This window comes from Sander vitreus, chromosome 20 (assembly GCF_031162955.1).
Source record: "Sander vitreus isolate 19-12246 chromosome 20, sanVit1, whole genome shotgun sequence".
NCBI lineage: Eukaryota > Metazoa > Chordata > Actinopteri > Perciformes > Percidae > Sander > Sander vitreus.
The window spans coordinates 23,663,414-23,677,631 of record NC_135874.1 but is presented as its reverse complement, the minus strand read 5'-3'; the positions used below and the strand labels follow the sequence as shown (position 1 = coordinate 23,677,631).

The window sequence follows — 14,218 nt, the reverse complement described above, 5'->3', positions numbered from 1 at the left end:
CAAAAAAATTAAGATCATGTGTTGCCTTAAAAATGTATTTCACACAGCAGCGTCTTTGCCTTTAATTCAAAAATATATTTCAGTTTCTGTTTTTGGGATGTCCCCAGAGAATGAAGCTTGATTTGAAGCAGACATTGATGTTTGCATCGATGTTGTCCAAGTTGTTAACATGGGAATCTTTAAAATCCATCCCATGTGATGACAAACAGAGATCACACTTGTGGTTTGAGATGAGATCAAAACAACGGCCGCTAGCAAAGATGTGTTCAATGATAATTTTCCAGACCAACAATGCAGACCAATTACAAAACAATGACACGCTGTCAGGTGGAAAGAGACTTCTTTACTGGATAGAAATTTTGACATTCAGTTAATTTACAGTACTGTCAACCTGCCAGTAAAAGACTTGACCGGGCTTTAAATGGGCAAATGGATCATACAGACAATTAAAAGGCAAAACTAGTTGCAGATCATTTTAATATCGACCGTTGAGCCAAAATTTACGATTGTGAGCGACAAAAGACAAACAGTAAACAAAGGTCTTTTGCATTGTCCCTACAGCTCTTTGTGATTTACATATAGTTAATAGTTTACATATTGCTTGCATATCAACAAATATCTCTCACGGCACGGAAGCGTTGTGAACCCAACCCTCTGTGGTTTGACTGCTGTAAAGCCAGGAGTCGTCGGCTTGATAAAATTAACAATACTAGGTATTGGTAGGTTGGGCAGGCAGATTGTACGGTTTCTGTCAAAGTTCAGAGTTCCTCTTCAAAATAAAGGCCCTTTACTGTGAGCTGGCTAACAATCACAAACTTTTTAGCCTGATCCCACAAAAGTGTGTGACATGAGCACAATGTTCATGTGTCTGCTATTTTCACATAATCCTTTCGCGGTGGACAAACTGAATCGTCACATCCCTTGCTTGTATCTACACCATACATTCTGGGTTTTAAAGTCTGTGCTCATTTCAAAAATTGTGTGGGAGTTTTGCTTTTTTTTTTTTTTTGTTTATAGCATGTTGCCGTGTCTGGACATCTTCTTCTAAACTTCTACAACAAAAGTGGCTTCTCACTAAAACTAAAACAAAGAAGTGAACGGACTGAGAGGCAACCATATCAAAATCAAACAACGTGGAATTTACCGAGCCTGTAGTAGAGCACATTTCACAAATGTAAGTCTGTGCATACTCATATACAGGTACACAATGGCAGACACAAAAACACACATGCACGCACGCACGCACACACACACACACACACACACACACACACACACACACACACACACACACACACACACACACACACACACACACACACTCCCACGGGCAACTCTCCAGGCATGTCATTAAGCTAGAGAGTACTAGAGTTTCCCGTTGGCAAAGGCTCCCTCTTGGAACTGAGGGATGAAGCTCTTGAAGTACGCCCTGGGTGAGAGAGAGAGAGAGAGAGAGAGAGAGAGAGAGAGAGAGAGAGAGAGAGAGAGAGAGAGTGTGTGTGTGGAGGTGAAAGAGAGGGGGGTGAGGACGGGAGAGAGCGAGAGAGAGAGAGAGAGAGTACAGCTTATAAAACATCAAAATGTGACAATGATTATGTTTCAACTGCTTCAAAGCATCTAACAAATTCACTGGGTCAGTCCCAGAGCCAGCATGCAACACGGTGCAGATGAAAGGCAGAATGTGTTTACTTGTTAAATTACAACTGTGCATGAGATATCTACTCTCTATGTGTTAACGCTCTTGAGGGAAACACAGGAACACAAAAAAATCAAACGGCGTAAAAAAAACCCAGTAGTCCACAAGGTATTTAGCCACAGGTGGTGCGTTCAGGTTGGAATTCAAGCAAATAGCTCAACACTTTTGGAAATAAGCTTAGACTCTTTCTTGCAGAGAGTTAGATCACTCTCATATCTGTTGGTTCAATAGGTTAGTTAGCTTAGCATCAATACTGGCTGTAGTGGGAATCAGCTAGCCTGTTCTGTCCAAAGGTTACAAAATCTGCATCAGTTGTGGATCAGTTGTGGTTTTACGAGGAATTGTGTATGACTATTTCTTGGCCAGGCCAGTAAGATCCTGAAAAAGCGCAAGCTAGCGGTCTGCCTCCAAAATCAATTGGTAGAAAACTGAGGCCGACTGGACCAAATGGTCAGCTCTCTTTAGTTCAATAGTTGCAATATCAAGCCAAAAAAAGCTATCAAAGGCTTTTCAAGCCTTATATATTTGTTTACCTCTGTTGTTGAAATAGGATCATCCTATGTATAGTCTCGTGTTGTCAGACCTTCCTACACAGCGCTGCAGAGGAAGGTCTGGCTAGTCCACACAGCATTTCGGGATGGGAGAAAAACGTGCTCTGGTTAATTGGTATTTCTTTAAACCAATCACAATTGTCTTGGGCGGTGCTAAGCATCGGACGAAGCCACGGTGCCTCTGCCAAATAGCCTTGGGAAGGAACTTGTTTTGGCGGAACGTGTACATTCAAAAGTTGTTTTAGTCGTGCAACAGAAAACTCCGATTGGACAGATAGTCTAGCTAGCTGTCTGGATTTACCCTGCAGAGATCTGAGGAGCAGTTAACCACAGTCCTCAGAAATCCACCAGAGTTTAAATTTACAACACAAAGAAAGCAGAAGGTACTGGACATCCGGCCGAAAAGAGTGACATCCGGCGGAATTTCTGGCGGCACCGGAGCAATCCCGGAAGTGTAATGTCGTGGATATAGACTATGCTATGTATAAAACGATGAGTAATATATGTTTCTTATAACTGTAGAGGAATAGATAGTTTGCTAGTTGGGTAACCAAACAACTAGCTTTGCTAGCCGTCTGATTGCCCTGTAAATAAATCCCTGTACAATTAGCTAAATTAGCTAATCGAGGGGGCTAATTTCTCTGTTCAGAGACAAGTGTTTGAAATTATTTTGAGTTCTGACACAGAGACAAGCGTTTTGAAAGGGTTACTTTAATTTATTTGGAAAGCTTGAGAAGGCATGCGCTGCTTGCCTCGATACACACTGTTTTGCTGAAAACACGTTTCCTGAATCTCTCCAGCGTTGTTTGTGTGTGCAAAGTTAGCATGGCCCATAGTCAAAATGCTACCAAATACAAGAATAAGACCCAGGTTGAAAAATACTGAAATTTTCCTTTAAACAATACTTGCTGAGCCAAAGCTCTCGTGATTGAATCCAGAAGCTAACAGTTAGTAATCCAAATAGGTTTGCAGATCTTTTTGTGTGGAGACATTAAAGGTGCTCTAAGCGATGTCACGCGTTTTTTAGGCTGCAACATTTTTTTGTCACATACAGCAAACCTCTCCCCACTATCCGCTAGCTGCCTGTCCCCTGAACGCACTGTAAAAAACGGCGGTCTCTGTAGACAGCCCAGGCTCCACAAACGGCAACAAAAACAAGCTGCGCCAACCTGCACCACCAAACATAACATAACAAACAAACAGTGTTCGGGATGAGGAGGAGAGGGCGAGCTAGTCTCCGTTTTGTTTGACAATACTTTGAACGTCAACAAGAAGTGACGTCACCCAACATTGGTTAGAGCACCTTTAAGATGTATTAAAGTGGCCATATTATGGTCATTTTCAGGTTCATAATTGTAATTTGAGATTGTACCAGAATAGGTTTACATGGTTTAATTTTCAAAAAACACCATATTTTTGTTGTACTGCCCATTGCTGCAGCTCCTCTTTTCACCCTGTGTTCAGGTCTCTGTTTTAGCTACAGAGTGAGACCTCTCAACTTCTGTAACATCTTTGTTGTCAGTCGGACATGGGCAGTAGCTAGGTAAGGATTACATGAGCTAGCTAGCTGTTTCTCCAACTTCAGCCTGTACAAGGCAGGATTAGCCCGGAGACTTCTTCTAAACGAGGGTGCACTTCCAACTTTGCGTGGAATACCTGCAGAACAGGGACATGTAAGTAGTTCTATACAATTTATTTTGTAGATTAGGGTGAATTTGTGTGTGTTGTAGTAGTGTTTTGCCATTGAGAACGAGCTAGCATGCTAGCGCCAGCATGCTAACGGTTAGCCCCCTAGGCCCCTCGTTTCGGCTAGTGACGTAGAAAGCCCTGCAGATTTTGAACAGCTCAGCCGGAGACTGAAGGCAGGACACATTCAGAAACCCGTACCCCTCAAAACAGCATGGACGTTTTTTTTTTCAAAGTTTTTATGCGTGTGGAAGCACCAGAAACACAAAATAACACCCCAAATCCCAGAAAAAGTGATTTTTTTCATAATATGGGCACTTTAAGATAAACAAATGAGTAAAGAAAAAACTACATAGATAACCAGAGTAAAACTGATTATGTATTGTATTATTATTAACCTTTGACACTTCTCCGGCTGCAGCTGACGCCTGTAGATTTACTCTTACAGGGTCATAACCAGTTTATGTTTATTGAAGGCGGAAACAAATCTGTGAATATCAAGAAATGGCCTGTGTGTAGTGGTTTCTAGACAAAATGGTCTTATTGTATTATATCTAATGACTTCCATCATGATAAATGACTTTGTATGACTTGCCAGAAACTGGGCTTTCTAATGGATCTAATGAGGCAGGATCTACTCACTTCGCCCTCTTTGCCATCTCATTGCCGTCCCAGCGAGGGCTGTAGGGGTACGACACCTGCACCTGAGAATAGAGCTGGCCGCTGTTGGTGAAGTGGTACACAGACTGGAAGGTGAGGGTGGGCTGGTCCCTCGGGAAGTACAGCGGAAGATCCACTACGAGGAGCCGAGGGACACAGTGAGAGGAATGTGTTAGTAGAACGAGAAAAAGAGGATCATAAGGTGACTGCATCAGATGTGATCCAGGCGGATCAGAAACAGACCTCAGTATAAATGTGTGTGTTTTGTGATGATCCTACCATGTACTAGAAAGCAAAAGTCCTTCCACATTAGCAGGAGTGTGAGTTTTGTGAATCCCTCAGCATCATACTCCACTACGCCCCTGCAAAACACACATGCTCATTTACACCAAAAAAAAGACAAAACAGTGACAAATGAATGGCCGCTGATATCAGTGGAGGATGTGGTCCTCTCTAGTTGACTCACATTCCAAAGTGGCTGAGGAAGGCAGCGATGTACTCTCTCCTCTTGTGATAGCCTTGGATGACATACTGCACCTAAAGAGAACAAGTAAAAGGTTTAGTACACACAATGGAATTGGCAAAACAGCATTTGAATCAATCAATATAGATAACCCTCCGGAAAAAACCACAACAAAGAAACAAAATCTAAATGGTATTTGTGGCATTTATCTGACTCAACAGTAAAAGGGTATCTGCTGCACACAGAACATTTATATTTACATTTTACATATAAGATTAATAAAGAACAAAAACAAGAGATGCATATCTTTTGGACCGTCGAGACGCAGGGAATAGGCTGCAAATGAGCTACATCATATAAAGCAAAGTAGTTGTTTAAGGTTGTGACTTCTAAATAGGTTGTTCCAGTGGTGCCACAAGCCAAATAATTGTAAAAAGACTCCAGAATTATGATACTATTGTGAATTCAAATCTAAAGCGTGGCACACCAAGAAATGAGATTGCAACATATATCAATATGTGACAAAGGTCTGTGCTGTGAGTTCACTATACCTATATAATATACATAATATTAAATAGGACAAGCATTGCAGCTTGTAGGTGAAAAGGTAACAGATGACGCTCTTTATCAGACCACACCCATCTTCGCACCTGACCTTCATTACACCTGTTAAGTTTTGTGACTGCATCTTGCACAGTTGTGACGCTATTGCAGGGACAAAATTTGTCTGCAGACGTCTGTCTGCAGACAGTCACCAGGCAAATCACTCAAAACACACACACAGGTTTGTGGCACTATCTTTGTGGGGACCCGTCATTGATATAATGCATTCCATAGCCCCTTACCCTAACCTTAACCACCACACCTAAATGCCTAACCTTAACCCTTACCGTCACACTAACCATAACCTAATTCTAATCCTAATCCTAAAACCAAGTCTTAACCCTCAAACAGCCCTTTAAATTTGTGAGGTCCAGCATTTTGGTCCCACAAAGCTGTCGGGACCCCACAAGTATACTGGACTCCCGGTTTTTGGACCCCACGAATATAGTTAAACAAGCCACACACACACACACACACACACACACACACACACACACACACACACACACACACACACACACACACACACACACACAGAGTCACAGCTGGTAAACATCAACAGAAGGTGAGATCACATGAACTGGGGACGTTATTATTACATGATTATAAGTCTTAGACCTCTGGCCTAGAAGGATACCTTGCAGCAACAGAATGTATGTATACCCTGTTTAATGAACAGTATATTGTTTTGAATTTCATCAACTGCATTCCCCCCCCCTTCTCAGCACATGTCCTGTACACATGGTTTTAGGGTCTGTCTGGCCCTGAATTGAACCTTTACAGGCAGAAGTACCTCTCAGTCTGTGTACAGCGGACCTACCCAGAATGTAAACAATGACTTGGCCTGTAGAGAGATTAAGAGAGGTGGACTTTTTAATGGTTGCTTTCACTTTAAAACCAGACGGCTCGGAGCACAAAAGTGGCATTACATGCAATCTTTGTGCAGGCGAATTTAAATGTCACAGTACAAAGTACAACGTCTTTAGCTTACCACTTGACAGCCAAATAAGCTGGTGTTAAAAGCTCTACCATAGAGTTTGTCAAATGTAACAAGAAAAGACTGTCTCCTCAAGGTACTGTGTTCATTTTAATACTTTTTTTTTTCTTATATAATTCTTGATCAAATAGAGTAACGATTGAACTTAATACAGTTTGGGAGAGGAAAGGTGTACTGTGCAGGGTGTTTACATAAAACAAACGTTGGTAAGACCGGGGAGGACTTCAAAGAAACTTAAAACTTACAAATTGTATTATTAATAACATTATAGTCATTTTTCAGTGTCCTTTAAAAATTTTAACATTACTCATGTATTCGATATCTCAACGATGTCTGGCCGTTAAGTGCTTTACATATTTGACCCACTTAGTCTAGAGTTTAATGAAAACATTTTTCTGAAGACGAAGAGAGAAGGTTATCCTCTCCATAACATAGATGTCATTTACTATATCTATCCACTCCTGTATTGTGGGGGCTTCAGGAAGCACAATGCCTTGTCAGTGCTTTTTTACCAGCGGTTGTCAAAATACCAAACAAACACTCATCAGACCGTCTCGCAAGGAAATCAGCATTTCCTAAAAAATAATGTGGGAACCTGCACGGATAAATCCATGTTAAGTATGCTTTTCAATGTTTTGTGAAGCCTGGTCCAGTGGGATCTTATGACCGGGCACTCCCAAAATATATGCCAGTGGTTGGCCTACTGAAGCCCAACCATTCCATTTTTTATTCATCTCACATGCATGTTTAGGAACCTTGTGCATCACATTAGAAAATGAGAAAAAACGCTGCAGTGCTCGTTTCAAGGTAGGTTGTCTGTGTAGTGCACTGAGTGTCAAGCAACAGGGTCCAAAATTAGCACCATCTACCTGCCAAATGCTGGTAAAATATAATATAATATATATAAGTGGCTGGTAGATTTGCTTCACTCACCAGCTGAAAAACTATGGTAATATATTGAGTGGCTGGTAAAATTTGTAATATAAATAAATTTGGCTGGTGGACAAAAAGAGTTAATTTTGGACCCAGCGATGGTATTTTAGACATACTCAACACAGAAAGGCCACAGCTGGCCTTCTTGCTTAGAGGCGACAGGTTTTCCCAAATCTAGAGCAGCATATACAAAAAACACCAGTGAATGAGTGAGTTGGAATTTAAACCAAAATACAATCAATCACATGATTTATCCAACACATGAACAAAAGAACAGGTTCTCCACTTGTGAGCACATAAACAACATCTCTTTAGCGTGTGTCGACAGGTGTGACTAGATTCTATCTTTAAGTCCAAAGAGGAACAGCTCAGGGCTTGCTTGACTTGACTGAGCATCCTGGGCAGGTGAGAAAGCCTGCAGTCAGCAGTCAGCAGCCAGCCATGAAGGTGACCTGCTCCATTCACCTAGCAAGACGAAGGTTATATATCACTCCACCTGGGCAATGCTGGCGAAGCTCAGATTACTCAACAACACAGAAAAAAACTGCGGCAGAATTCCCTCAGTCTATAATTTAGACATGCACACTATTTCATCAAAGGGGCATGAAGAAAATCAGCAATGTTAAATCCATTTCACCACACCAGTGGGAATATTGTTAAGTTATACATAGAGTTCTGTTCCGATAGCCGATTACATTTTGAATCCAGTTCCCTGTTGGTGAAATATCTGGATTCACTGAGCTCCGAGGCTAAGTCTCCTATCAAACATTTTTTTTCTCTCCACATTCTTAGTAGCAAAGAGTAATGTACAATACATTCAGGTAGCAGGCCTGCACTGACCCTTACTATGGCACGTTAAATGACAGACATCATCAGTGTCAGATTATACTGTATTAGCTTCAGCTAATAAACGTTAATTCAGTAACAGCTATATGATACTTTTGGCTGTCTTTTGGTTAATGCGCCCTGCAAGCTGGTGTCTGCATTACGCCAAAGACTGTTTGTAAGGGGAAAGAAACAGTACTCTGTCACACTGGACGGCAGTAGATAATGTTTTTGTAGTTCAAGAAGATCTAGCGTGGCGAGCCTTCTCTGGAGAACGTTTTGAGCTGATCAACTCACATCAATTTCAGGAGAATTTCAAAGCTAAACTCTTATGAAAATGACATCAACATTTTAGGATTATCAACTTAAAATTCATAAATCAGGATCTCCAAACATATTTTTGGTAGCCACTAATAACTACTAATAATAATAACTAATAGCAAATGTTGAACAGTGAACCTATATAGATTCAATAAGGGATTCCAAAGGGTTTGGATTTGATAAGCAGGTTTCTGCACTGGTTTTGGATGAACTAAAACTTGATCAAGCCCCCACCCTAAGTTAAACATCAATTTGCACTGTATTTGACTTCAACTGGATTAAACGGTTTGCATCAGAGTTAAGGGTGAGACTCACAGGTAAACTCACCATACGATATTATAATGATTCCCATGATAGATTCTATCATGAGCGTGTGTGATATATGAGCTAGGGTTTTCCATAGTGTATCATATGCTACCAGAGGAATAATGAACTTCTGGAAAGAAGAGCAGTTTCAGTGTTCACATATCTGCAAGAAGAGATAAACTTCGACTCAAGTTGCTATTCTCTGGACTTGTGACTCGACTTTGACTTGCGCACTGATGACTTGGACTTGAGGAGTTAGGAAAATCGGACTTGAGCATTCATGAAATAGGACACAGAAGTTGGATGATGTTTCTGACTACTTTTATGTGTAATAGATCAGTAAAATATATATAAGATATTGATATATATTTAGTAACAGTAACAGTTTCATGCAGGGGCAGGGCGTGAGTCCTCCACCTGCGACTGTGGTTCATAATGCGCGCCTTCCCCTACTACATGTTCATATTTAAAAGATGCAGAGGGATGCGCCCGCTTGGACTTGGACTCGAACACTGGGGACTCGAGACTCGATAGCTGGTGACTCAACACTGGCTCCAGCAGTGCAAGAATAATGTGATAAGGTAAGGTGATATTAGTGCCAGTGCATCTATAATGCATAATAAAAGTCTGTATTGCGATATATTGCTGTTACTGATTATTTGTCCCAGCCCTAAAATCTACAGTCAAAAACATGTAGTGAAATTGTGAGGTTCATTTCAGGACAGGATACATCATAAATAAAGCTAAAGATGCTGCATGGTTGTGATTACTCATCAGTATACTGTATGAATGACTGCATTTTGTGAAAGAGGAAAGTAGTAATCTCTGATACACAGTTGTGTGTGTGTGATGGGTCTCATATCTGCAAGAGCTCTTAAACACAGACTGCCATTGTGACTCACCCTCCTGTTCAATTATGTTTACATGGGACAGTGGAGGCGGAAATTGAGCTTTCTTAAAAGCTGCAAGGCCACATACTCAATAAGCTGTGTGTCTAGTTACACTGTGTATGTGTGTGTGTGTGTGTGTGTGTGTGTGTGTGTGTAGGTGAGTGTGTGTGTATGCGTGTGTGTTTTGGTGTGTGTGTGTGTATGCGTGTGTGTTGTGGTGTGTGTGTGTGTGTGTTTTTCAAGGGAACTGTGGCTCACTGAACTTTCACACCCATACTGAGAAGGGATTTCCTGCCCCCACTGTCACGGTGACTTGTATCCATGTCTTTCTATTGGCTGCCTCGAGGTTTGAGTGATGCAAGACAGGTGATCTTGCTCTGCAGGTATTCAAACCTGCTTGCACCCATGACTCCCTCGCCCGCTCATCCATTTGTTGTGTTTGTGCATTTGTCTGTGGGGAGTGTGACGCAATTGAGCCGGAAGTGCTTCCTGTTGTGTGATTAAGAAATCTCTTCTCTCTCTGTCACATAAACATTTACACCACCCCCAGCTTTTATGTTATAAAGAGTGACTGAACTGATAACTGACTATATGATACTGATCAAATCCATGTGGGCATCAAAAATTCAAATACCATAGAAAAATCTAACAGGAAAAAAAGACTTACTAAAAGAAAATCTTTGGGATCTGAGAAAAACAGATCTCAGACCTTGCTGACTTGACATGTATGAATAATAAAATGCAGTGTTTATTATGATGATGAAAGGAGTAAGCAGACACAGTATAATTCAAATTGACTTGGCCACAGTAGAAACGTCACATGGAACACTACTACCACTGTTTACAGTATACGGCACATATCAGACCTCCAGCTGTTTATTACCAGCCCCAACTGCGTTATATTGCTTCCATGCTGAATTAGAATGCTTCTCAAAGGGACACGATCACAGTGGAGCTCATTGGGAAGCTATAACAGTAACAAAGCAAGGCAATATAAAGTAAGTCTCTAAACCGCAGCATTCCGGAGATAATCCAAAAATAGTAAATAGAGTACTTTGATGTCATTCATGGCCTCGCCGATAGTTAAAGGCAACCAGATCAACTGATAAACAAAACATCCAATGTGTGGGGCGTTTGAGGAAGGGAGACAAAGCGAGAACGGAAAGAAACGGAAATGATTTACAGAGGCGCTGGATTATTTTACACAATATTATCATATGTGCTAACATGATATCACTATTTTATTTTTTAATATCACAGTTATCGTCAATGCCGGTATATCGCCACACCCCTAATTTCAACATATCACAGGTTCTACAAGATCTTGTGGACTCGCAAAAGCAGTTGAAGAGTAAAAACATCAATTTACCACACTCGATCAGAGGCAAACACCACTGAGACCTTTAAATCAAGACTGAAAACCAATCTTTTTTCACTTGCTTACAGTTGAATAATTCAACCCTGAATGTAACACCTGCACTTTCCTAAGTATTGTTTCTTTTGTTTTAATGTGTTACAATCTATTTATTTGTAAGGTGTACTATGCACTTGTAAAGTGTGCTGTGACACTAAATAAGCGTACTTACTTAATTGCAGTGTTATTGTTCTGGTATACAAGTGAGATGCCACCACAGTATATGTATATGGGGCCTGTTTACTTAGTGATCACAGTGGCAGAAACAACCTGTTGTTCACTCTTGAGCTGTTGCTGTATACTAAAGGGTCCAATGGCCAGACAATGACTACGATTGTTTTGACTGACTGTGCTTCTCCTCCTACTGTCTACTTTGCATGTGTAAAAATGTAATGTAATGAGAATGCCAGCAATGGGAACACATACTGTGTGTACCAGCTATAAATTTAAATGTAAACGTTGGGATTGGATTGATCATTAGCTTGATAACACATCTGGATACAGACATAAGTTGTGAACTGGTCCCTTTAAAAAACACGTAAGGGAAGAGCAATAACCTAGAACACACACAATAAAACGAAACCCGAACATTTGTAAAAGTAGCTGAAGCAGACACTTGACACATTTAATTATACTGCTTTCATTATTAATTCCTCTCCGCTTCTCTCTCATAGGCCAATTTCCTACCTGACTATCACTACCAGGTCAAAAAACACTGCCGGCTAAGGATGATTTCATTGATTGAAAGCAACTAATTCCTTGTCTTGTGAGTTGATCACATCTGTATATACATAGGTGGTGACTGAAAACCCATCAGGGCCTATTAGCTTCTGGAACTGATTTTCATGAGTAATCTTTTTAATGATGCGATGCCAGGTGCTGCCACAACCCTAGTCACAGTCCCAGCTGTGTGCACAGTATGTGGCAATAAAGTTACAATACAAACACAGCATCTGGAATATGTGGGAGTAAATGACTGATGGTTTTAAGAGAACAAAACGACTGCACAGCCTGTCCTCACATAAGAATGATGTCTCTTTTCTTTGCCATTCTTGGGCCTCAGTCGATAAATCTTACAAACAATAACGGATATACAGAAGCCACATACTGCTTTGTGTTTCTGCTTACACTTTCAGCATCTACCTTCCTCTGATGAATCTACTTATAATATCTGCTTACTCTGGCAAAATCTAGGTTACTTCTTTTGACTGGAAGTGACTCCAAAGAATGACCAATGCCACTTCTGCCACACAACTGAGCCACATTTCCGCTATTGAACATGAGACATTGCTAATTACTACTTCATGCTGTCAAAGGGTCCATTTTTCTTTTAGTCCCTGTATGCTTGACCACCAAAAGGCCACAACAAATGATAAATAACATTTTGAGATCCAAGAACAAGGTACAAAAATAAAATTTCTTTTATGATGACCATTAACAACCTGATCAATATAGACCAAGAGGATTGCTACACTCAGATAAGAGTGTAAAAGTCTGTTTTAATGGTAATAGTAGTAATATTCTACAGTCAACACTACACCTAGCACTGTCTATTAGATGTATCTATGTTGAAGCCCAATTAAAACTGATTAGGATGACCAGAAAGCTGTCAAACTAGCGTCACTAAGATTAGCCATTGCCCTCTTTTCTGTGGAAGTTGCTTCAATAGCTCAAATATCATAAAGGCTGTCACTATCCAAAAAACCCACAAATGAGAAATATCAACCATATATAGTTTGAATGAATATGAACACAACCCACATAGCCTAATGAGAAACTACGTTATGGAATTGATGTTGTCTTGCCCATTCCGAGTGGCTCAGTAGGACCTCTGAATTCAGTCTAGTTATCAGGCTATGAAGAGGTGAATCCAGATTTGTTGTTGTGGTAACGTTACTGTTAAAAGGCTACAACCGTGTCTTTCCTCACACATTTTCCACCTACACTGTTGAATACAAAAAGCTTCCACACATTACTTCTCACTTTCAGATGGTTTTGCGTCATGATAATTCATTCACAGCTTGAATGTGAATGGGCATGAAATTGATCAGAGTCATAGCATTTTATGAATCTCCCCCACTGGAGTGCAAAGCCAGCTGTGACAACACCATGAAAATTTTTTAATTTGGACAGATCACTGCTAAGGCTAACACACTTAGGCTGTTTAGTCTATGTATTGTACATTTTAACAACAGCAGTTGGCCAGCATGCAGCACATAGTGCTGGTTAAACTTTGCATACTGCAATAAATCATTGGCTCTGAATTAAATCAATAAGAAGGATGTGTGTTAGAGGCAGTATACTTTATTAGAAATGTGTACTTGCTCTTTCAAGTAGTATTGGTGACATTATGAGCATGATTCCTCCTTCCTTGTGGAACACTGTCTTTATCTGCTATTGATAAAGCTGCCTTTCACATGTTGTTGACTAAAACACCCAGAGACATGGAGGTCAGTCAGGGACACAGGTGTTCCAGTCACCCTGAGTATGCTTTTCAGAGACCAGGAAGGTATCTGTGTGCAGTGTGTGTGTGTTTGTTGGTAGCGGGGGATGGGCATTTCTCCTGAGGGAAATGACATCACATCGTGTCTACACTACATATCTACCTGTCAACCTGCGGAGGCCAAGGAGTGCTCAGACATCCTATGGAGGTTGGCCAGTACGCCCACAGACACACGTGCATGAATGCCCATACACACATTAAAACACACACACACACACACACACACACACACACACACACACACACACACACACACACACACACACACACACACACACACAGTAACAAGTGTGAAATAATGCAGACCCCAAAACTAACAGACATTAGTTTTTAAAGACATTATTTCTTTGTGATGGACACATCGACATAC

At 40.8% G+C, this 14,218-nt stretch overlaps 1 protein-coding gene across 1 annotated transcript in view; it reads right to left on the bottom strand.

Annotated features, from left to right (window-relative positions):
* Window positions 1–323: 323 nt before the first annotated feature.
* The window catches only part of babam2 (BRISC and BRCA1 A complex member 2), an 88,490-nt gene continuing 74,595 nt past the window's right edge, over window positions 324–14,218 (bottom strand). Inside the window, exons 8-11 of the mRNA XM_078278281.1 lie at window positions 5,060–5,130; window positions 4,873–4,955; window positions 4,576–4,729; window positions 324–1,429 (exon numbers count right to left, since the gene is read on the bottom strand). Of these exons, the coding sequence (XP_078134407.1) occupies window positions 1,366–1,429; window positions 4,576–4,729; window positions 4,873–4,955; window positions 5,060–5,130 (372 nt within the window). The 3' untranslated portion in view covers window positions 324–1,365. The remainder of the gene's footprint in view (window positions 1,430–4,575; window positions 4,730–4,872; window positions 4,956–5,059; window positions 5,131–14,218) is intronic.